The sequence below is a fragment of the Tinamus guttatus genome, unplaced genomic scaffold (assembly GCF_059628265.1).
Source record: "Tinamus guttatus ecotype Peru unplaced genomic scaffold, ASM5962826v1 Tinamus_guttatus_pri_ptg000090l, whole genome shotgun sequence".
NCBI classification, from domain to species: Eukaryota; Metazoa; Chordata; class Aves; order Tinamiformes; family Tinamidae; genus Tinamus; species Tinamus guttatus.
The window spans coordinates 3,280,024-3,304,941 of NW_028288624.1; the positions used below are offsets into that span (position 1 = coordinate 3,280,024).

General features: G+C 42.6%; 1 protein-coding gene across 1 annotated transcript in view; it reads right to left on the bottom strand.

The window, feature by feature from the left end:
* Positions 1-7,717: 7,717 nt before the first annotated feature.
* LCLAT1 (lysocardiolipin acyltransferase 1) overlaps positions 7,718-24,918 on the bottom strand; it is a 100,204-nt gene continuing 83,003 nt past the window's right edge. The window contains exon 6 of the mRNA XM_088520561.1: positions 7,718-8,939. Coding sequence (XP_088376687.1) covers positions 8,431-8,939 — 509 coding nt within the window. The 3' untranslated portion in view covers positions 7,718-8,430. The remainder of the gene's footprint in view (positions 8,940-24,918) is intronic.

Sequence of the window (24,918 nt, forward strand, 5' to 3'; positions counted from 1 at the left end):
GCCAGGGTGCTAGACATTTGTAAACAGATCACAGCAATACCAGTGATCAGAAAGCTCTGCCAACCATCTCCATTTCTATGTCAGTGCTTGAGCCTCTGCTCCTGGCCCTGCTTCTGACCCCTGCTGCAGTGCCAGCCATCCCGGCCTGCCGTTTTACTCCTCTTACCAACAACGAGGTTCCCCCACGGTGCAGCCTTGGGAAGAGCGAGCTGGGGCCCCATCCTCCTGCAAGGTGTTCCTGGTCCCACCAGGCAGTTAGCAACTTCAGAGCCCAGTGCGGGGTCTTAGCAAGCCATGACTGTGGCAGAAGGTAAGCAGGAGGCGTGTGACGCACACACCCGGCTGGACACAGACCTAGGAATACAACCCAAACTGCATCTGCCGTCAGGTAGGAGCTGGGCCTTCCTACCTCTGCCTTCCTCCATCTCTCTATCTTCCTTCCTCTACCTCTGGACCTTCACCAACGCTGAAAGTCTTGGTTTGCAAACAAAAAGTTGAGGACTTTTTGTCTGTAGGCTCAGTTGGAAGCACCTACTGCAACCTCTCTTGCTCATCCATACTATTCCTATCCAATGGATAATAAAACCACAGGTTCCCTTCTCATTAATTCCTAATTATGTCATTCTCATTTGTATAATGCTTTCTGTCATTAGCAGGAGAGTGCTGAGACTGTGCCTTTAACCAGAACATGTTGTGGAGAGGCAGACCCAAGCACCTTGCTGTGATCAGGTAGGGCATAAGCTCCTTACGCTCACTTTCAAGGCTCCTGGAAAGGATCACATCCTTCCATGGTCAGGATAGAGAAGCAAAATCTCTCCAGGAGCTCAACATCTGCATCTGTAAGGCTGGAAATGTCACACAACAGCAAGGATAGCAAAAGCTCCCTACCATTAACCAAGCATCAGAGCTACCACAAGGTCAGATTTGCCTTTGCATGGCTAAAAGCACCCAAGTAGAAGTGCTGGACTGCAGAGGCTAACAGCAACTACTCTGTTTCTGACAGCTAATCCCCTGCGGGGACATGGAGAAGGCAACAGAGATTACCCACTTCCATGTGGACTCCTGTCACCATCATTGCTCTTTACCAGGGACTGGCAAGAAAATGTAAGTCTTCTGTGAAAGACCTGGCTTGCTAAGATCCCTCACTGAGCTTTTAAGTTTCCATGTCAGGCAGGAGTCTGGCTGTGACAGTGTGAGAGCCAGAATAGCTTTATCTGCCCCACCACAAGCAGTGCAGGACCAAAAGGGTAGCTGAGTGTCAGCTCTGCTCTCAAGTTAGTCAGAGCCAGCACCAAGTTACAAACAGGAATGCTCTGTGGGCTCAGCATGCTGGGCACATGCCAGGGATTAGGACAGACAGCTGAATTACTGAATCTGCAATAAAATACATATAACAACTGAGTCCTTCCTCCCCTGACAGTGTGGCATTTGCTGCCCATCATCCGGACAGCTGCATGCTAGTTATGTCCTGCCAAAGTGCAAATTCCTTGGGACACAGCCCGCCCCTCAGTTCCTGTCTGTATTTCACCTAACCATGGTGCTGGTTCCTGGCTGAGGCCTCTGGGCGTCCCAGGAATAGCCTGTCACAGGCTGCCTTTTGTGCATGAACTGCAGGGAAAACAGCCACAAGAAAAGTGCAACCTCAGACCCATGTGAGTGTGTGCCAGAGGCTAGACTCATCCCTCCTAACAGTAAGTGGCTTGGTCATTCCCTGTGCCTATCCTCTGGCTTGCATTATCCATACGATCTGCAAAGAAGCTGCCAAGAAAATACAGGGACTGTCAGTGAGGCTGCCAGCTGGCAGCAGCACCTCTATGAAACCCTCCTCTCTGCTGTCCCAGTCGGGATGGATCGGGAAGGATCGGGATGCCTCAGGATGATGCCGTGTCTCCAGCAGTCCTTGTGCTGGTCCTGAGACCTCCACATCACTCACGCAGCAGCCCAGCAGAACTACCTGAGCTCACACAGGGAACCAGTGGCAGGGTGAGCAACCGGATCTGGCCTGTCCTTGTGCAGGTGTCCACCCTGTCAGCAAATCTCTCCTCTATCACTCCCCTTTCCAAAGCCTAACCTTCATCTTTCCTCATTCGAAAGCTCACCTAATAGTTTAATAGGACACATTTGAAAGCTGTGGCAACTTCCAATGTTTTATGCTTCCTTACTCAATAACGACTTGAAAAATCTGGTAAAACTTGAAAAACCTTTCTTAACTCAGCAGCTCAAAGCCCACATGGTTTGTGGGGTACCTCCTCTCCTGAAAACAAGAGAGGATTCAGCTGACAGGAGAGGCTAGGCACAACAGGAGGACTCCGGCAAGACCCCACCACGCTGCAGACATTAGAAGGGTGTAGCTGCATCTCCGGTTTTCAGGAGTCCTAGACTCTGGCCTTATCAGCTGGACCACCACATTGGATTCATTTTTGGCAGTTTCCCCAAGACCATTTGTTCAATGTTCTCTTGGTTTAAGACACCAAGTTATAGAGGTTGTCACCAAACATCTTCCCTTCCTGCTCCTTGGAGGAAGAAAGGAAAAAGAATGTATGGAACAAGAAAAGAATCAGAAAAGTTTAGTTTGCTGTAAAAACAGGTAGTTCTGAGTTTCCCTGGTTCTGTTCTTGTAGGGATCAGAAGCAGCATTAGTTTTGCCCCTGACTTTTGTGTGGCCGGGGTTATACATTATAGTCAACCCAGCCAAACCCTGCATGGTCAGAGGAGACCCTCCTTCCCGCATCCATAGAGATGAAGGTGTCAGTGAAAGCACTGGGGAAGAGAATGAAAAATCAGGGCCCTTTGCTTAAACAGCTGTGCAGAAGAGCACTTCACAAGTGAAATGAGTTTAAAGCTGGTCCCAGAGAGCTCTCCGAGCAGCACTGAGATCAAAGCCCTAGGAAGCAGCTTCAAAACAACAGCGGCTGCTGGGCAGAGGCCGAGCACCATCTCCAGTTAAATCCTTCCAGTAGGAGAGACTACCAGATAACACGAACATAGTAGCTAGGAAGGGGATAAGGATTTATCTCATTACCATGGAGGTGGCATGGAGAGGGGAAGCACCCTTCTGCCATGCAATTCCTTGGCTGTTGGGCTGAGGCAGCACTGGGTTGTAAGGGATTTTGCAGGGATTTACAAGTTTCCCCTGAAAGCCAGGCATCTGCCCAGCCTGCTTAAATGAAGCTTACTGACAGCACCAGATTACTTTATCCTTAAAGGAGGCAAAGCCTCGCAGGGTTCCAGGAACAAGGAGCAGAAGCTCTTTACATGCCTAGAAACCCACATTTGTACAATGAGGAACCTGAGCATGGAAAGAAAGGCTGCTTCACCTTGCCTAAGCACAGGCACTTGCAGGCAGCACCAGCATTAGCTGGGTTGCCTTAGGTAAGAACATAAAAAGACTCCTCCTGGAACAGGTCCTGCAGCTCAGGATCAGGCCCTACTATAAGTGACCCAATAGAGGATTTCCTTTAACTCTCCACATCCTTTAGAAGACTTTTAAAGAGGTGAGTTGCTTCATTTAGGCCCTTCTCTCCAATCTTCTAAGGTGGATGGCAGGCTCCTAACCCAGATAAGCTCCAGCCACAGACTGGATCCAACACACTTGCCTCACCAAGCACCTCTCTCCAACCAGCTCAGACGTTTTCCTCCCAGTTCTGCACATTCCCCTACCTCCCGCTCCGTAGCTCTTACCACAGTCACCGAAACACGAGCAGGGGAAGGATCACTGAGCGTCGCCAGCCTTCCTGCTCCCCTGAGGCAGCACACACAGGCCTACGCACATAAACAACGTAACACGTTATTAGACAACAACCATTCCTCTCTGTCTTCGCTAGTCACTTACTAGCTCAAGCTGCAAGGCGAACTTATGTTATAAGCATAGACCACGCTCCCTCTTCTAGAAATAATCTCTGGCCTAGACAAAGGTCTGTGGCAGTCAAAGGTCTAGGGAAGTAAGACTAGACCTTTGGCCTGTTCATCACTGAGCAGGAGTATTTTGGGACAAGTAGAAGGCACAAACTGTGCATATTTGAGCCAAAGGAACCAAAGGAAATGACAACCAACAGTCTTTGCAAAGGAAGAAGCCCACAGAGTAGGGCTCATTTTGACTTCTGGAGATCAATTCGGATGCTCCGAGCATACAGAGAAATCCCGAATATCACCTCCCACTGGAAGAATAGCTAGCAGGATCTCTCTCTCGTTATCTTTCCAGGTAAGCGGGTGTTTTGCAATGGTTGCTCAGGTGCGCAGCAGTTACTGCAAGGATTGTACCTGTCACGTAATGAGGACCACACCATCTCCTGAGAGACCCAGCTCTTACTCTTCCCATGCTGAATTAGTTTTCAGGCACTGGATAGATAAATCAATGAGCCTATAAATTGAAGTTACCCTAAAAATGGGTCCTTTAAGAAAGTGAACCTTGCCAAAGACCATTTTTGTGTCAGTAATTACTCTGGTGGGAAGAGGACATGTCTGAAATGGAATCAATACTTAACATGCTCTTTCAGGGGACAGCTTATTCTCAAGAAATAGCTGCCAAAAAGCAAAGCAGAACTGAAATTGAACTGTATTTCTTGTGTGCTCAAAGGTTTCTGCATCTCTTTACAAAAATAGGCCAGAAGAGAGCTTGTAGACAACCACCTCTTTCCAACTTCTTCTGAGCAGAACACGAAGATATCATTCCAACAACCACATACTTTCCATTGAGTGCCTGAACGGACACCAACCTGTTCGAGTAAGTCAGGATGACTGAAGAAAAGGTTTGTTTCTTGTGGACGGATGCAGAGTATTTCACACAATAAAAAGAAAACAGTAAAATGGAGCACAGGTCTTTATGCATCAGGTCTTTATTGTTGCTGTAGGGTAATTGATACATGGTTAAAACATTCTAACATAATCAGAGAACTTTGAAAACTAAGGCTATTTCATAGATTTGTTATATCCTGGTGTTTCTTTTCGTACAACGTACATATAAAATCAAGTTATAAAAACAGGGATCTTGTTCAAATATCTGAGATGATGTAATGCACAGAACGAGGGACTACATGTAGTATGATCAGCACAACACCTTATAACCGGCCTGGGGCCCTGCAGTTCTCAACACAAGAGAGAAATGTCTCGGTCTGATGTTCTGTTCCCCAAACCCATGCTCTTTTAGGACAAACACAGATGATGGGATTTCAGCCTTCTGTTCTGAGCAAAGCAACCCATGATTGTGATAAGGAAACATTTGATTGAGCAAATGAACAGTATACTTAAAGGCAAGAAAAATATGCCATTTATCTCCAATAGCATCAGCTAACTTAACCAACGTGTAGGTCCAGTAGAGCAAGTATTACCACTACTACTAAACATTCATAACTACTAGGACTACAAGAGAGCATGGGCTTTGAGAAGATGTCCTAACGAAGCGAGACATGTCTTGGTGTCAAAATGTTCTCCAGGAAGGATCACTGCGTTTGATTCCTGGAGTACAAGCACCTTTAATCTAACAGCATTTTGAAGTGATTTACCTGACATATCTTAGTGTAGTTTGAATAAGGAAACAGGATAAATGAGAACAAGATAGTCTCCCAAAAATCTGTGTATTAGAATCTTTTGAATAAAAAGTTACACTTTGACCAAAGAGGGGGGGAGGAAATCACAAAAAGATTTTGTTCTAGCTCCTTAATCACTTTTTAAACAAAACAGCTTCCATATTCACTTTTTTTCCTTTGAATTCAGATATTTTTCTGTTTAGCATTTCTAATCGAGCTGCAAAGTGATGCCCATAATCTGAAAAATTACATCTGTCTCGAAAGTCAACACCCTTCCTTGTGAGAGGATTCTTCATTTAACATGTGCTACCCTGCATTATGGAGTCAGTGTAAATGTGACATTTACAGCTGACAAGAGTATTATTTCTGTTCTGTCTAAACATATGAGAGAAGAGGAAGAATTACAAATTTGCAGAATGTTTACCACATTACACTATGTTACATGTTTGGCTCCAGCTGGATAGAAAACCCTTTGTAAGGGTCAATTATTGGCTGTATTTTATTTCATGTTAAGAGCCAACTCTAATAAAACACAGATGTAAAACATATTAGAAATCTTCCATTACTTCATGACCAAGACTCACACTGATGTTCCTGATTTTTTTTTTTTTGATATCACAAAGTTCTTCTAAGGACTGAAAAAAGTAGAGCTGGTATTTATGTAACCGATGTACAAGCTGTCCTCTGCACTTCTCAAGACTGCTTTAAGGCTACACGTGTAGGGTGGCCATGGTTACTCCTGGTCTGAAAGCACAACCATGACTTCGGACAGATGAGAAGCCTTTTAGGGCACTTTCTTGAATTTTTCCCCTTGCTATAAGAGTTACCTGATAAGTGCAGGAAACTGAATCAAAGCAAAGTATCATGCTAAGAAAACCCATGCTATGTACATGTAAGCTGCAACCAGGCCTTTCCTATCACTGGAACTAGGTTTAAAAAAGCCATCCTAGTGCAGAAAGAACCTCCCTCCACTCATGACAACAAAACACCAGTTATCAGTCTTTAGGAACTCAAATACAAACATGAAAAACATTGTTATGAAACATAATCCAAAATATAAACCTATTTTTATTCATCTTTAAGAAAAAAGGGAATTAAAAAAATAGAGTAAAACAGATGGCTTCAAGTACTTTCTGAATAAGAAACAATTATATATTATACGCATAGATTAAAAAATAGCTGTCACCTTACAAGGGACAGGTAAATAATAGGCTGGTGATTCCTTCCAAAAATGGCCTTTAATCCAGACGTATCAAATGACATGCTTAGTGTCCTAACTCAGAAGAAAGCAGAGGTGCCTCAATGCTGGGATGGTACCTGGGAGCTGCAGCATGGCCCCGGGTACAGGGGCCGCCCTCCGCACACTCACGTTTCACCGCAATGCACCCCGAGTTGGGCCCCCGTGAGCGAGCTCAAACAAGCCTCCTGCAATAACCACAGATTCAGCAACTTCAGGGAAGCTCTGTGGCAATACAGTCAACCAAGCAGTCTGACGTTGTCTGAGACTGAACAACAAATCGAAACTGAAGCATCCCCTAAGAGCTGGCAATGTTTATCCCATTTACTATGTGACCGCGAGCATTATTTGCATTACGCATGATAGGGAACACGACTGCCAGGCGTCTTGTCAGAACTGAAACCTCAGACTTTCTGCATGTCATGAAAAGAAGGGAAAGTGATTTAGGAGGAGTCCAAAAGGGAAAACAAATTGCAAGAGGGTGTGGAAAAGAAAGGACGCAATCAGTCGGTCACAGAGAACATTGCGAAGGGAAGAGGTAACTCAATTTGCCTGTGCTGTGCTAGTCTGAAACACATTTCTTCTCGTACCTATGCGGAGACAACCTTTGCATGAGATGCTTTTCAACAGGTCTGGCTGACACTCAGAGAAAGCGGTTTTTGTACTTACAAAATGGGCACCTGAAATGTCTAAGGAAGCATTTTGAAAATGAAAATAAATGCTTCAAATAAAAAGTACCTTGCCATCTTTGACAAATTAAAAAACATTTTCACACAAATAATGTCTACAAGATGACCCTTTAAAATACATTTGCCAGCTAGTCATACACATTTAGACATCTATTTTTGCTTCTATCAGAAAAAAAAAAAAAAAACATACTACTAAAACAAAAGACAGTCCTCCCCCTCACCCCACTCTAAATACTATAGTAGGAACACATCTTCCAAAACTAACAGGAAGACCAGGACAATACAAAACAGTGAGAAATCAATCCAGCTGCACAGGTCTAGTAATACTCAGATAAGACTTAAACAGAGGCAGCGCCAGCACAGTTTTCTGTACTACAGCACAAGACAGCAGGGCTTATAAATTCTTCTAAATTCTGATTTACTGAGCCAAAACAGATTGAATAATAATAAGCTCAGTAGTGTTTGGGAAAGCTTATGAGAAAGTATTTTAAATTACGTTTCCAACATTTGACATAGCAAAAAAAGAAACTTAACAGCTATCATCAAACCATCATTAAATTTCCTAGCTTTTTCAGTCTGGTGCTCACTTTATGACAATGTGATTATACAGAAATCCTGTATCTGTCTCTCATAGCTGGACAGTTTGGATTTTTACATTAAAGTTCAGCACATATCACATTTATTAACATCCTTATGATTGTTCAATAATCCAGCAGTTTGTTTGATAATTACAGCAGAATGCAGGTTACTAGCTGCTTGCAAGAGCAATGTTGAAATTACATTCAGAGATAAAAACTATCATTTTCATGTGTAGCAGTAACTAATGTTTTTCCTTTCCTTTCACAGAATTAAGTGCAAATGTCTAACAAATAATGTCGATAGTAAGAAAAGACAATTCTCATGCAAAAATTCTTCCCCATTTACAAAGTCTGCAGTATGTCTCAAAAACATCCATTCTTACCCTTTCTTTACCCAAGAACTAAGTGCTTTTCACTTTTGTGTCACATATCTGCTCTTGCCCTTTAAAATACTGATGACAAGCAAGTTCAATTAGTTCCAGCCCACCAAATATTTTTTGCTGGACAACAAAAAAGACAATCACGGCCACAAAATACCACCGTGCGAAGCTGCACGTGTACAGTAGCACGAACATACCCAGTGTGAACACTGTCCAGTAGAGGAGCGAGGCGCACTTAACCACTAGGACCCTGAGCTCAGATTTGCACGGTGGGATAACGCTTCGCCCCGTCGCATCGAAGCACCTTGCACCTTCGTAGAACTGCCGGAGTCTCTCCTCCTTCTCTTCCCAACGCTTCTGGCACCAAAGCTGCAGCTCCTCCTTAGCAGTGGGCACCGTCTCTATTGGGTACCTCTGGACGTGAAAGTGAATCTCCTTGGGGAAGTTTCCATTCAAAAGGTGCTTCTCTGTCTGAGGAATGTTCTGGGGGTATGCCACAGTTATGTCATGGATAGCATCGAGATTGTTACCTGGAATAAATATTTTTGAGAAGATCATAAATACAGATGACGAACGGTCAGAAACACCCATTAGCTTCAAGACATGACTGAGAACTGTGGCAAATCTCAAAGGTATGTTAGCTAAGTAGAGTCTACTTTCTCTTCTGAAATCCAAAAGGCTGAGAAGTCAAATATTTCCCTATCATTACCTGTTCTGAATGTAAGCAAAACTTTTTAGAAACAAAATGATATTCATTTATACAAGCTAAAGCAGAACTACAACACAATGAGTAAGAGAATAAAGTTGAATTGGAAGGAGAAAAGATGCACGTCTGGTCTTGGAAAAAGAACGGAGTATGTGAGCCTAATCTTCTATTACAATTTACCAAACATTCATCCCTGTACTGCCAGCTGAAATTACCTTTACTTAGTCCAATACAACTTAGTATATATTCCTGTGAACACTGAAAAAAAATCCAGTGTGAACTCTGATTTGGAGCAAGCAGCATACACAGTCCTAATGGAAAACACACATGAAAAATACCCCAAAATAATTATCAGAAGTTCATTAAATTTAGTGCATCTTATAGAGGATAAGGAATATCTCTGTAGCTCAGCTGCCTTTCCAGAGTACTCTGATTGAAACGATTTCTGTACATCTGACCAGCCAGTCCTCTAATGAAGTAAACTGCTGTATACTGCATGCCAGGGCTGGTAAATTCAAAGCACCCTGTAAATGAGGGAGAAGCCAAGCTTGAAGTGAGCTGAGCATACTGAGCTATTTGGTTCAAGTGAGGATAGTTAGCTACTTTAAAAGCAACCACAGATTGGAAATTAAAGGAAATACTACTGAAAAAATACACTGCCAGTATTGCCAATGTTGCCAATGCCAGTATTGCCAGGCAATTTGCAATTGCCTCTCTATACAGACTAAGTTTACACACATGCGTTTTCTACGCTTCCTCTTTATCCTCCAGCAACATGTCTGACCAGACAACATTCTCTATAAATTTCATAAAGTAAATTCTGCTAGTGTAAAACTGAGCTAAAAATAAGTGCATGATATACTGGATGTTGCATAACTGTTAAGTTCTGCCAGCAGTGATTTATCCTGTGTTGCTGTTTCTATTTTGCTTGCTATCTCAGGGCAAAAGGGAATTGCAGACTAAATGCCGTCTACGGTCGCAGCAACGGAAGACTTTGGCTCTCATGGACAATGTCACTTTTTGCAGAGACAACAACCTGCTCTTCAGTCCTCCCCCTTTTTCATCTGCTCCCCTTCCCAAACTTTTCTGCCTTTCTCACAGATCTAAAAAATGGCAGAAACAGTTTGAAAATGTTACTTTTAAAAGGCCAGTGTTAAAAATGGTATATCTAAAGCTCAAATATCACAAGAGCAGGGAAAAACCTCCTTGGCTCTTTAGATTGCTTTACAAACATAATGGTCTCTCTTGGAGAGTTTTGTGGCAGGTTACTTGTACTTTCAAAGGGCTGTAACTGGCTCCTAGCATCCTTACTAGAACAAAATTCAATACTCCTGCCAAGCTACAGGACCATACGCTACCTGGGCAGAGAACCACTACCTTCTGCATAGATAAAACCTTTCAGGTATTTTTTTTCAAGAGATGCCGAATGCATCTTGGTAACCAGTTTTTACTAAAGGAAGCTACAGCCAGTCTGCTTCACCTTTGTGCAAAGCATGTTCCTTTTTCTTCCAAACAGCTGGAATCTCACTCCTTGCCCTCTCTAAACATTTACACCATCACAAGGATTACCATCTATCTGCAGGATATCCCCCCTGGGTTCCTGGCACAGCTGGGGAAGGGCTGCCTCATGTGATATGCAGCCCTTAAACTCTGTCTTCCTTCTGATTCTCCATAGTTTCACAGGTTCTTATGGCACACAAAAACCTACCCGCTTTTAATTCAAGAGAGAGGACAGGGAAGCTCAGTCTTTGTGAGGTTCTTACATTAAAAAAAGAAACGCACAAAAACACACAAGAGTTTTGGGCTGAACAAGTTTCTCACTCAAGTTGCAGTCCTTAGTCTTTGCAGCTAACAGTCTGCTTGCCATTACTCTAAGGAACATGCACGTGTTCTTGGAAATAAGGCTTTACACATACTGTCCTCACTCACCATGACAACTGTGCTGAGTGCTAAACACCTTAATATGCTATGCTGTGTATTAGATGACTATGATACGAAAGCATTTACTCATGTCCTACCAATGTCCACTCTATTGTTTCTGTCTAGAGGCTGTCAAATAATAACAGAGAACAAGACTTTTTTCCCTGATATTTTTAATATACTTCTAACTGGGGCTACTATGCATGCAAGTTTCCTTTAACATGTTGTCTTTCCTTGCTTGAAAACTCACTTGGCATTGGTCTGAGATATATGGATGCCCCTGGATCAGAAATCCCTAGGACACATACAAAGAGCACTAGCATACAGACCCCAGGCAATACATCAGAAAGCCATTTTTTGGGCACGTGTGAGTTACTACTAAAGGTCTTGCACATAAAATCTCGTTCCCAAACATACTACACACATCTTACGGTGGTGTATCTTGCTAAACGTGGCTACACGATTGCAACCAACTTGGCACACTGAAGATGCCAGGGCTCACCGCACACATGCAGCTGGTTGCATCCCCTCATCAAGCACACATATTTCAGTCTGGGAACTCCTGATCAGAAACAGGAAGTCTCTGCTCCTTTCCTAGACAGGTATGTTCCAGGAAAGCTTCACTCCGGACTGTAAAGGCTTTGAGGAGTTAGGCTTTCTAAATTATCCAGAGATAACTCAAAGAGCTCTGTGTGGTAAGGTGAATGTTTCTGTTTCTGCACCACAAATGGGGAAACTGAGGCAATGGTTGATGAATCACTCAGCATGGCCAGCTTGAACCAGCAGCTCCTAACTCCGAGCTGCAAGGTTTATCCATTAAAGTATATTTTACACAAGAAGAAATTAAAGTTACTTCAAAGGTTTGTTTAGCATATCTAAAAGCACAGAAACATCAGAAAGAGAAAAGACTATAACAACAGATTTCATCTACCAGAGGATTAGAGCTGTTTGCAATAGGTCCCTTGTTTGGGTCATACATATTTAAAAACTCCACACAAATGGCAGCCTGAAGCTTTAATTCCCTGGCAGGGCAAGCATGTGGAAAGGGTCAGCTTCAAACAGTTTTCTACAGCTGCCGAAAGAAGTGTGTCCCTGCTATCATTGTGCAGTAGGCTGCTAGATCAACAATGCAAACTTGTACAGAAAAGGTCTTATGTATTCGCTGCTGATCTGTCAATGGTATCTTTTAATATGAAAAGGGTAAATACATCATTGCTAAACTGCTACAAGGGAACCTGCTTTAAAAGGAAAAAAAAAAACAAGCAACCCCCTCAAAACTTACTGCTGCAGAGGAAACACGAGCACTCCTGAAGGACGAGGGAATACCCCTTAGTCTGAGTGTAATCTGTTTCTCAGGAAAATTTTAACCTGGATCCTTGGCTTGACCAGCATTACTGTCTTTGCCTCCCTCTGAAGGGAGGCACCTGAATCTACATGCCTGCTTAAAGCACTTGCTTTTGCACATTTTAAGGAGAAATTGCTCCAAGGAAAGTCTCATCACTCCACTACTCTAGGGAGTCAATAATCAAGCAGAGTGGGTGCGTTTGCTTGTTGTCCAGAGAAGCTGCCCATGACTTTCTGAAAGCTTTTAGTGACAGCAGCAGGACCTTCTTCATCATACATGGTTCCACAAACCACTGGAAAGGAATGAAGGAAAGAGGAAATCAATTAATGTTCACAATTTGGCATTTGGAATCTAATTAAACTTAGAAAACTCCATTATGGCAAAAAATTCAGACCAGTAGCCCAGGTATTCAGGACAAAAGACACCCACTTCAGTAGCTTTATATTCTCATGACTTTCCTCATGCAGTAGTAGAACTACACCTCCTTCATACCTATGAATAATACTCTGTCCTACACTCCAGAAAAATACCTCGGAAAAAGAACGTTGCACTACAGTGCTGAGGAGGGGTTACAAAGTTTTTCTGCAACTACTGTTACATAGCTTTAAACATGAGCTAGGTGATTAAGAAATGCTGCAGCCTCCATTCCGGGATGGCAATACACCTCAAAGGCACTTTGCTCCATCTAAACTTCCTGCGTTCCAGTCAAAGCTATTTATATTTCAGGATCTGTTATTACATGACATGGCTTCGGGTAATTACAATGCGGAGCTGGTTGCTTTGGACACTGCTCTTGCAGAACAAGCCATCCTCACCAGGCCTTCAGCCGAAATAACAGCGCCAACAGCAAAGGAAGCCTTGGGTGCCCCCCTCCCCTGGCCCTTGGGAATGGGGGCTCCCCTGTGACAGCATCACGAGGGCTCAGGGACAGGCTTTGTCTCTCTGCCTGGGTTAACAGCAGCAGTTTAAGCGCTTAATGCACCTCCAAAGAGAACACTGCAAGCCAGCTGCAAACCTGCAGAAGCAACACGGGCTGAGGGGGCTGTTTCTGCAGGCTCCCCACGTGCCCGTGGCCGCCTGCGGGAGCCGTAGCACTACCCTCCTCCAGGCAGGGCTCAAGCGGGGAGCAAGGACTCCTCCTCGCGCGCCGCTGGGACTGAGCCACGCCGGGCAGCTCGCTGCTGCGCAGGAGGACCCGCACAGGCAGCGCCCGGGGGCCAACGCGATCAGCCCAAGCAGAAGCTTTTCAGGCCAAAATGACCAATGATGAGCCAAAAATGAGGAGAGGCCCCAGGCAAGGTGGCCTAATGGAAGTGCTCAGATCGCCAGCAGCACGGGCGGGCACCCCAGTCCCTCCTCACGCATCAGCAGGACTGCAGCTTTTGCCCGTTTGCCTCCTGGGTGAGAAGCATCGCAGCTCTGATTTGCCCTGCTTTACTTACTGTTGACACTACCTTAAATCACACAAGGATTGTACAGGCTCTTCCCCTGCACGGATCCAGTAGAGAAGGCCCTATGCACAACTGCAGTACACTGCAGAATGGGGAGCTCACAGGGATCAATACTATAGGCACAATAACCTTGAAATAAACAGTTCTGCAAAGAGTGGGACTTACATCTATGGCCCTTGTCCCTTCTACCTGCCACCATGATACAACTGCATCTCCTTCTCTCCATAGAGCACCATGCATTCCCTCCATCATACAGCTCCACATGCTCCATACCTCTCCAGGCTTCCATAAAACACCACTTGTGGCTTCCCTATTCCTGCTACAAATCTTCAACTTTAGGTACACTTCCTTAAGAAACTACATAGAAAATGGCTTAGCCTTTCCTTAAATACACTGATCAGCATCACCGTCAAGCAGAGATGGGAACCACTTTAGCAAAAGTAGTTATGGCTTACAATATCCAATTATTGTATGATAGCTTTGACAGAAAGATACATTTTGGTGCATTAAAAACAAAAGCCATCTAAAACTGGGAAATAATGCTATCGTGGCTCCTGAGAAAAGATTTAAGTCATTTTTCTCTGAGAACAGTATAAGAAGGGAGCAGCATCAAAGATTTACAGCCCCTCCTGGGAAGTATCATCCTTGTGAAGATTTAGAACTTGAGGCAGCCCTCTTCAAAGTGGCAGCATCAGCCAGGGTTAAATCACTCTCGTCTCAGCAGTTATTGGAAATCTTTTTGGGCTAAGTGTAGCAATCAAACAAGCAAATAAACAAACAAAAAAAAAACGGAATGATCATGCCAGCCTTGATTAAGGGCGATCCTGCATTTCGATTCTCTCTCAAGCTAAGTAGCCTTCCGCTGGCACGGTGATACACAGAGACATGACAGCGCTTTACCTGCCGACATGAAGGAGTTAAAGAAATAGTGCTGGAAGCCCTGGGGAGGGAAAGTGCTGGCTCTTTTTTGCTCTGCAGAAGGAAGCGGCTGTGCTCTAGGTGCTACACTTGGGAATACAGGACTACCAGGAATGGCTACGATGGACCTCCAGCCTGGCTGGTGAAAAGAACGAGATATAAGGACTTCCTCATAGCTGTCGGCATATGTTACTTGCGCTTAATTCTTTCACTAAATATCTGCAGCTCTCACAGTTTTTCAGTTTGATGCTACAACTTAATGCGTAAAACAATAGCTCTAACTGAAGTGGGGAGGAAGCGGGATCTGCACCGACTTTGAAATCTACTGTAAATACCTCAATTGCTTTAAGGCTGAGAGGGAACATTAGGTGCCTCTAAGTTTATCTCCTGCATGACACTGGCTACAGGACCTTATGCAGAATGTTATTTATTTTTGCCATGGGATAGTGTAAGACATTGACATCCTGTGTTGTCCTAATACCTTTTAGAAGAGATGGCCATTCTTCTAATTAATAATCCTGAGGGCGGAGGGGAGCAAGGGTAAGAGAAAAGCACTACCTTCTTTCTATACAGGATGTATCTTGCTTTACCTCCCAAACTCTTTTTCCTCTTACAGCTCCGCTAAATTAAAGAGCTGCCTGTGGTCACGTAGATAAGTGCAGGCCTCATCTACCAACCTCTTAACTTGCTCTTTAATAAACCCGACATACTGATCTTCCTAAATCTCAGTATGAAGTGTGCTTTTTAAATGCTCAAATCCCTCTGCCAAGTCTCTGAATCATTTCAAATATTTCAACATACTTTTCGAAGTGTGGGAACTGGAACCAGACAGGCTTCTCCAAAGTGGCCACCTCAGGTCTACAGACCAAGAATTAATATCAACTCCTACTTGTTATTTTTCTCCGTGCACTCAAAAGCAATGTCCTTTCTCATAGCTAAAACTCTGCTTTGGGATCTGATTTTTCACCCTGTTTATTGACCATCAAGTCCTTTGTGTTATCTTAGAGGGAAGTGGAGTCAGCAACCTACCAGAAAGCTGACACCTGACAGGATTTACAGCGAGAAGCAAAAACCATGGGATCCTCCACACGTGCTCCTCTGTGCTCCAACCCTGCAGGGCAGCTGCCTTGTGCGGGCACGAGAAGCAGCTCAAAGGGTAACGGGGACCTCGTGGGTTTCTCCCTGGTTTCTGCGGCATTTCTAGCAGAAAAGAAAAACACAGTCTGGAACACGATCCCTGAAAGCTTGGTGACCCTGGAGTTGAGGCAAGGGCACGCAAACAGGCTACGTCAGAGATTTTCCACTCTCCCCTAGCCCAGGACATGAGCTCCTCACATGCCCATCTGGTGGTTGCTAATCAGCTTTAACGGGTCTCTCCCTCATCCTCACTGTAACTCAAAAGATAAGGAGGACTGCACTTCAGCAAAAGGTAATTTATCCCCATTTCTCACTATTAATTTATTAGCATTATTACACTGAACTTAGAATACCAATAAGGACTAACTGACTACAACTCTCACAGACTTGGTGATGGTTTGTAAAGGCTATTTCTCTTTAAGTGGAAGAGATGTTGTCTTCTTCCATCTGGCAAATTCACTCCTTCAAAACCAAACCTAAACTAACACAAGAAAGAAAACATGATAAAAATCAGCTACAGTGAGAAAACTCAGTCCTATGGGAAGACTAGGGAAATATAAGAGTCGATCAAGAAGTATAATAACCTGGTTTGCAAAAGAAAAGATGTACCAAGCACTAAACTAATTCTAGGTTCAAGGATCAAACCATACAAAAATGCTGAGGCACATGTCAGGCTGAAGTGAAACACAGATTTAGCTCTTTTAGCTGCAGGCACTTTTGCTCAGGTCCCTTTTACCAGAGAAATACAAGGCAGGGTCCTGGTCCTGGATTTCACCTGTTTAACACTTCTCAAACTCTAACATTTTCAAAATTCAACTCCATCCTTCCATCTCCTCAGACCTGGGCCCCTGACTATTACCAAAGTTGGAGGTCGCTTGGCTAAAATGCTGTGCACCGTTTGTGAGTAGTGCTGTCAACACATAATGACTAAAGGCTTCAGGCATCAACCTTGCTACGTGAAACGGCAAACGAGGCAGAGGTGTCCGGCAGGGAAGAGCCAGACCCAGCTGCTGCGACAGGGAACGTGTTGGCGTCGCGGCTGCAGTGACGAGCTGCCAAACGGCAGCTGCCCCTGGGTCTTCTCTCCCATGCTCTGAAGGGTTGTTTTACAAAACTGCAAAGCAAAAGCTGATCGAGCTAAAAATAAAGTACAAAATATGCGGAGAGGAGGGAGTGAAGGGATAAAAGGGTTGAAATAACAAGTTATTTTCAGTCACTAGGGATGACCAGGCATAACTGACTCACCACTCTTTATCATTCCTGAACGATATTTACCAAACCCAGATAATAAAAAATATCATGTTTACTCCTCCCTACGCATAGTTTCTCTCTTCCAGTCTTCCAGACTGCATGGGAATATACATGCAATTTAGTTTTCACAGGCATATCAAGTTAGAAAGGAGAGAACGTGTCATTTTAAAACTTAGAGTACACTACTACTTATCCATACGAAAAGGTATATTTCATATAATAGCTGGTATGCATCTCTTCAACTCTAATATGCTTTAACAGAAATTTTTGGCAAACAGCCAGTAAATTCACAGTTATGCTTCAGAAAAAGATGATTTACCATACTGCAGTGAAAACCTTTTAAAAAGCATCACAGATAGTCTACTTTGCGTTAACAGGGTACATTTATAGAAAGGCAAATGTATATAAATTAGGAAACTGCTGAATTTAAAAAAAGTCATCCAGGTATTTCTGGAAAAGCAAATATGATAACTAAGCAAAAATAAGATACCAGTTCAAATATATGCACTTAATGTATACTAAATATATACACACACATAATGCATGTACAAAGAACCCAAGCTTATTCTTATCTTTTAACATAACAGCTTATTCACCTTATTCTTATGTTATTTGATGGCACTGAGATCTGAAAAAAAAAGAAGTCATCCAGCTATATATATATTTTCCTCTCTACTTGGACCAACAATATCTTGTCTGGATGGAATTAACCATCCAATCTCTAAAACTAAAAAAAAAAAAGAAAAAAAAAAGAAAAAGAAAAAGTAGTTCTTAGAGGTTCCAGTTGCAGCTGAAATTCCCACTCTCAGTTCTGACCAGTCTCATGAGTTAACAGTAAAGCAAGCACCACAACACTTACATATACAACTGCCCTATCAATTACGTTCAGAACTACAGTATGTTCCCACTGGATAATCAAGGCAGCTGTCTTAAAATCTGGAATTCCTGGAAAATAAAAATGCTCCTTTTAAAAGATGCCAGGAGTAGTAGTACATATGAACTGTCATGTTGTAGCACAAAAGCATATGCTAGCTTTCAGCATTCCAGTTAAAATATAAACATTAAATGGACTAGCCTTTCAAATTACCCTGCTCATTCCATTAGATGTTATTTATTTCCCCTAATTCTTCTAAAGCCACTGTTTATACTCATTTCAAATACAGCTATTTTTATAGTTCTAGGTTTCACCAGGATGCAGGGTAGGAATTTTTTGATCATTTTACACTGAGGAACATTATCACACCATCCTGAAGACACCATCCCCAGACAGACCTGCAACTTATTTTGAAATTTGTCTTTTGCGAAGGCACCACAAAACCAGAGTGAGACAGAGACTAAGGAGGAGAGCCAAATAATTCACCACAGATATTCAGAAGAAAACAGTCATGGCAGTTGTTTCTCAGTGATCTACATTAACCAATGAATATCTGAATATTTTCAGAAAGGTGATAGAGTTTTAACTTTTTATCAGGTCCTTGGTTAATGTCAATGTAAGGATGCTGGTAAGAGTAGCACAGCGCCATTCAACACTATACTGCAATAGTAGGAGTAAGCAAGTAAATACTGACTATAAAATAACTTAAAAAAATTTTTTTGGCTTCTACATCCATTCTCATCTGAAACTCTGATAAGAAGTACAACTGACTTTCTTTATCTTACTCTATTTTGCACTTTTCCTTCTTTTCTTTGGGGGAAAGGGGGGTTCTGGTTCCAGTCAAGCAACCTTCTGTTAGTTCAGTGCAGTTTGCTATTTATTTTTATCACTACTCAAAGTCAACCACTAGAGAGTACTCTTTAGCTGCTAGTGACCTTACACGGTTTTTTAACCCTACCCTCCGAACTGTCCCACACATCACTCATGGGTAACACAGCCTTCGGAAGCAAGCCAGAATTAGTAGCAACCTCCCCTGCCCCACAGGGCAATAGTATTATTGACGGGCTAGATGATATACCCGGTACCATAATCTTTTGGACACATAACAAAAGAGAAAATACATTCAGACTTCGAAATACAGTATTAAAAATATTGCCCATACCACACCAAAATACTAGATGAAAATGTACCCTGAAACAAAAATAGAATATAAACCAGATGTTGAAAGAGCACCTGCTAGCAGCCACCTCAAATATTTGGACTGAGTGCTTCCACATGCATCCGGAGCCAATCTCTTATATTTCATGCCTCGCTGATTTGTTCTATTGCCATTCTTGGTCACAGCGGTTTGTTTTCCTTTCGGGGTACAAAGCAAGAGGAATGCAGAACAGCACCAGCAGTCTGACAAGAAGGCATAATTTCAGCAGGCAGACAACTGTTAGGTTTTAACTTCTCTCAGATTAATATATATACTAAAGTCACATTATCCTCTTGTTCCAACTTTTTTTTTTTTTAAATCTAGGACAAGGATTTGGTTTCTGAAAACATTTCATACTCTACTGTTAGAAGAGACTCTGGGCAGAAATGTCTTGTTTATTATGTGAACTCACAGCTGAGGTATATTTACACACAAGCAAATTCATCTATATGTTTCAGTGAGCAAAATCACTTTGGGGAAGAGAAGTGCTTGAGTTTCAATTAAGCAGCAAAGCCCTAGTCCTGAATTAGCCAAAAATCAGGGCTACTAACATTCTTTAATATTCAATATTTAATCTTTCTCTCTAGATGTAATGTAATTCTTTAATTTTTTTACATATTTTTCTTCACCTGACTGGCTATGTAAATCATACAGCTAACTGATACAAGAGCACAGAGCACTGCAAATAACAGGCATTCTGAGCCATGGTTAGATGCACCGAGATATGAACTTATTGTTCCCAGTCTCCTAGTGCTAAAACGGTTTCCACCAGACCATGATACACAAGTGGACAAATCTTATTAAATTTAATCAGCCCAGTACTTGGGGGAGCCATATTAATCAGAAAGGGATTTAATGAAAAGCTTCAACACCAATGAATACTCTTTAATTACGGCTGACTAATATTTACCCACAAAGAAGAATTTGTTTCAGGATTAGTGGGAGACCTGGAAGAAGCCAAAGACATCAATTTAATAATGCAATGCCTAATTAAAGTATAATGGAATCCTAATTGTGATATAGGGCTCTCTAGCACACATGATTTATTCAGAACAATTGCTTTTCATTGGGCTCATTAGGGAAAGTTAAACAAAACACAATAGTAAAAAAGAGAAGGGGAAAATGGGCAGACCGGAACCTCCAAGTTGATAAAAGACAGGGATGTATTTGTCAGCCTGAGCACCGCCATCCCTTCACAGTAAAATCCTGCAGTAAAATCCTTAGCGCTTTTCCTCCTCCTTGACATAGGATCAGCCCCAAGCCATGCACTGCAGCTACTTCATGGAGTTCCAGTAGTAGAAAGGTGCCCAAAGCCGCAAGGTCCGACAGCCTTCGGGCTCTCTCGGGACCCCATATCATGTAACCTCGTGGCAAGAGGGCAGAGGCCACTGGCGGCCCAGTACCATAGCTCTGGCCCACTGCAAGGTCAAGCACTGACACTGGCACCTACCCTGAGAAGAGTTGCTGGAAGGGGGCACCTCTTTACTGAGCACACGTGCTGAAATCCCTGTGTGCACACCCTTCTGCTCAGAGCCTGCTGCAGCTCTTTGCTACGTCTCGTTCTTCTCTGCACAACAAGCAAACACCTACAAAAGCTGCTGGTTTCACTTCTAGGCAGTAGTTAGACATTTTAATGAAAATGTAAATTAAAAGTCAAGCGTCACCTCAATTTCACCATTTTCACTGGGCTTAAAAAAACAATATGTTTCCCTTGTTGCCTGGCAGCAGAGTCTGGAACGCGGACTTTTCCTGTCTTGTGATAACGCTTATGAAGAAAAGGCTTTCATGCAATGTGCTGGTAATTAGCAGAATCTGCACAACTACAGATTTGAGGGAGCATATCTATTTATTCGTATAACTCATTGCATTTGACCAGGAGGCATTTCTTTAAGAGTGCATGGCCCCACAGGTTAGCCATGGCATGTCCCCAAGTAGCTCAATAGCTCCTTTTTTTTTTTTTTTCACTCCCTTCAAAAAGCTGTTAAAATAATTCTTATTGCAAAACCAAACACCTTCTCCTGATGGCACCCTGATGAGACCGGTTCTCTGGCCCCCTTGTTCTCTCTCATTCATTCGAACCCAGGTGAGGCACATGCACATTTTGTCTTGTGTCAAACTTCTACAAAGCATCAATGCAAAGAGCACTGAGCTGACCCTGCACACTTTTCTTCCATTCACTGGCAAAGCACCAGGAAACAAGAAGAATAGAGAGAGCTGTTCCTGCTGCTTCTCTGCTCTGCACTGTCCTGTGGATAGAAAACAGACACAGGGAGCTCTAGTAGGAAATTATCTTCAACTAGAACTGCAGATCAGCGCTTCAGCTGGGGCTCCGTGATGGTTAATGAGCGATGCAGGAACTAGCTGCTCCAACAGAAAATGCCCTGAGATTGCCATGGAAAAGAAAGAAGGGATGCTGAAGCCTGTGAAATCCATTAATACACAGCATCATGGCCTCATAGGCATTTAGGCCATTGCAGACATTTTAAATGGCCAACAGCAGAAAAATCTGTTTTTATAGAAATAAGCAGATCTACTAATGATTTTGTTCTAACTAGTGCTGTTCATAAGGATGCTTAGAGAAAGTTACAGGCAAAGCAGTTCTTTGAATGAAAACGAGCAAAAACTGCCGAGTGTCTGAGCATGTAATTCCCGTGCCCAGATGGGAACTAAACTCTGAGCATTCACCTTCTCACTTGGGCAACACTGCCATCCTGCCAACCTCAAACGCAAAGCCTGAGCCTCGTCCCAGGGACAGCAAAAGAGGAGGAGCCTGTGTGCTACTGCTTCATCCTCAGCCCTGGTCTCAGGATCACCAGAGAACTACTTATCCCAGGTGAGAATGGCATAGCCTTGAGCCCAGTGGGTCACTTCGCTCCAGGCAGGGCAGCTAGGAAAAGCAGGCTGATGTTCCTGATCTGCATATGGTGTTAAAGATGTGGGTTGCAATGGTCTGCTGCTTTTTTATACACATCAGAAGACAATCCCACGCTGGCAACTGAAGTCAGGAAAATTACAAATCTCTGTGCTACAGGCCCCTTTCAACAGAAGGCTAAAAAGGCTGATTTCCTGAAAATACCTGCTGTAAACTTACATCTCTGAACTCGGATGTATCAACATCTGAACTCACATATTAACATTGCCCTCGCATAGCAATGCACATCTATAGTCATACATTTAAGTGACTAACACAAAAGTAACTATACGGTCTTATTGTAGAAACAGCCTTCCAAACATTAAGACTGACAACAAAATTGATTCAGCAGACTAACAACTTGCGCTAACACATGTGTAAGTGGACTACACACCCAAGTGACAAATTCTTTGATTAGTTTCTAAGATATATTGTATGTCAAATCAAAATACAGTGTTAGAAGAATGAATATGCCGCTACTATAGCAAATGTCTCAAAGAGATTACATAATGGGATATTTTTCTAGCATAGCAATCTATGATCTGAGAAGTCTTCAGAGTATCGCTTTCACCAACTGTAGACATGAATGAGTAATTCTATCCATAAAGTAAAACCCTGGCACACTTTGGCGTTTTAAACTGACAAGTACATTGAGTTACGGTGCTGCCTCTGATGAAATAACTTTGTAGGCAATAAACCCAAAATAGAAGTGAATTGGCAAGTGTCCATTTATCTGCACTAACTTTCAAAAAAAAAAAAAAAAAAGACAAAGAAATACAGCTTCTTCCTTGATACTAAGAGCACCAAACTAGGTTCTGAGGTTTTTTAAACTCATCTATTCCAAAATGGAAAACTGTTGGAGGTTGGAAAGGTTGTCTAATTTTACCATACTCAAGTCTTGTTTAAGGTCATGTTGACAACTTTGCAGAGTTACAATGACAAGACACATCTCCACTTCGCTCCCTGAGCCACGCTCTCTCAAGGGAACTAGCAGAGATGCACATGGCAGTAGACGGTACTGCTCCCCCAACAGGCCGAGACCAGGTTTGAGGCTAAGGAAACTACCTCTTCATGGTTACTTACCTGTACGATCATCTTTGTAGGACTAGTTGTGGGAAATCTTTGCTGGGATTGCCAGGGGGAAAACTTCAGTTGTGTCTAGCATGCAAAAAAAAAAAAAAGCAAACCTCTTCTTTGCTGCACTGGCACTTGGTGGTCCTCGTCACCTTCAGTAATGCTAACATCATGCAGGACTCCTGATCTTCCAGGATCCTCCATAGAACAACCTTGATGCCACCTCAAAGTGCCTCTTTAGAAGGGCATGGGAGGCTTCATATAAAGCCTGTAGTGACATTACCTGCTGGCGCAGCGTGGAGAGCCCAGCACTGAGCCCTGCCAGCAGCCTGGAAGTGAGCGCGTTGCCAGAGCCACGCGGCCAAGCACGGCCAGCCTGACTCAGGCCACTGAACCACTGATGGCCTCTGAGAAGTTAAGACCCTACATCTTGTTTTGCCATCTCTAATAGGTGTATAATTATATCTACCTACATTACCGACTATTGACATCCATTAAAATGGATTTACAGTTTATAAAGCACTTCAAAGAATATGTAATAGTACTCAACATCTTCTAAAAAAGGGAATATGCTGAAAGCGCAAAAGAATAAATGGACAATTTCCTTCTTTTGTTCTCTACTACCAAAGATACACTTCTATTACAAATAATCAAGCTGGACCTATGAGGTATAATATTGAAATATGCTATAAAAACAGAAGTCCATGCCCTAAACCAAAAAGAAGATGGAGATTAAATGCTGACAAAATACATATTATCAAGGAGAGACACAAAACTGATGAAAAGTCCATCACTCTGTCCTGAAATCAACAGGACCTGAGAACCAAGAACATCAATGCTATGGCCCATCTATATAGCTGCTTCTGATTTACTATATAATGTTCTTCTCCCTTCATGGTCTGGAACTGTTGGCCACTACCAATACCTGTCTCATTTCTGCATACTGAAAAAGGGAATAGCACAACTAAGTATCACTAAATGCATGATGCTCTGAATTCTTGATTCTTAAGTCTACATTCTCAAAGTATACTGTTTTAAGAAAATATTTACTTTTTTGGTTGTTATGGTGATCATCTTTTCACAGTGGTATGTAAAAATAGGAAAGGCTAAAAATAAAAACCCAAGGAAACCTAAGGGACTAAAAAAGGAATATGTCATGCAGATTTGTCTGTCTTGGAATAAATCTGCATATAGTGTCCTGCAACAGCACGTTTTACAAAGGGAATTAAAGCCATGAAATTAACATTTTAATGAAGTAGAGAGACCATTGACGTCAGGACTACTCACTGATTGCTGCTTCCAGGTGGCCTAATGAGATGAAAATGAAGTTTATATCTTTAGCTAGTCTAAGCCAGGCTTGTTTTGTGACTGTGATTGAATTTAAATGAGAAGATACTGCTGTGTGCAAACATGTCTAGGCTGGTAAGTAGCCTTATCAAATCTAGGCATAATAAATGGTTGATTTTTAAATATTTTATGTTAAGAGAAGGGATTTCAGCCTTCCTTTCATGATTCAATAGAAGTGCAAAGCCAAAGTTTTATATTTAATTCTACAGTATGTCACAGCATTTGTACTGGTTGCTCCAGGAATCCCCATAGAAAATTTTTACTTCCATTTGCTCATTTATCTACCATCATACAGAAAACCTTCTGGATTACAAAGGCGAAGTAGAAAATCATAAATCGAGTGTAGCCTGTGGATAACTCATGCTGCGAGTTTTTGG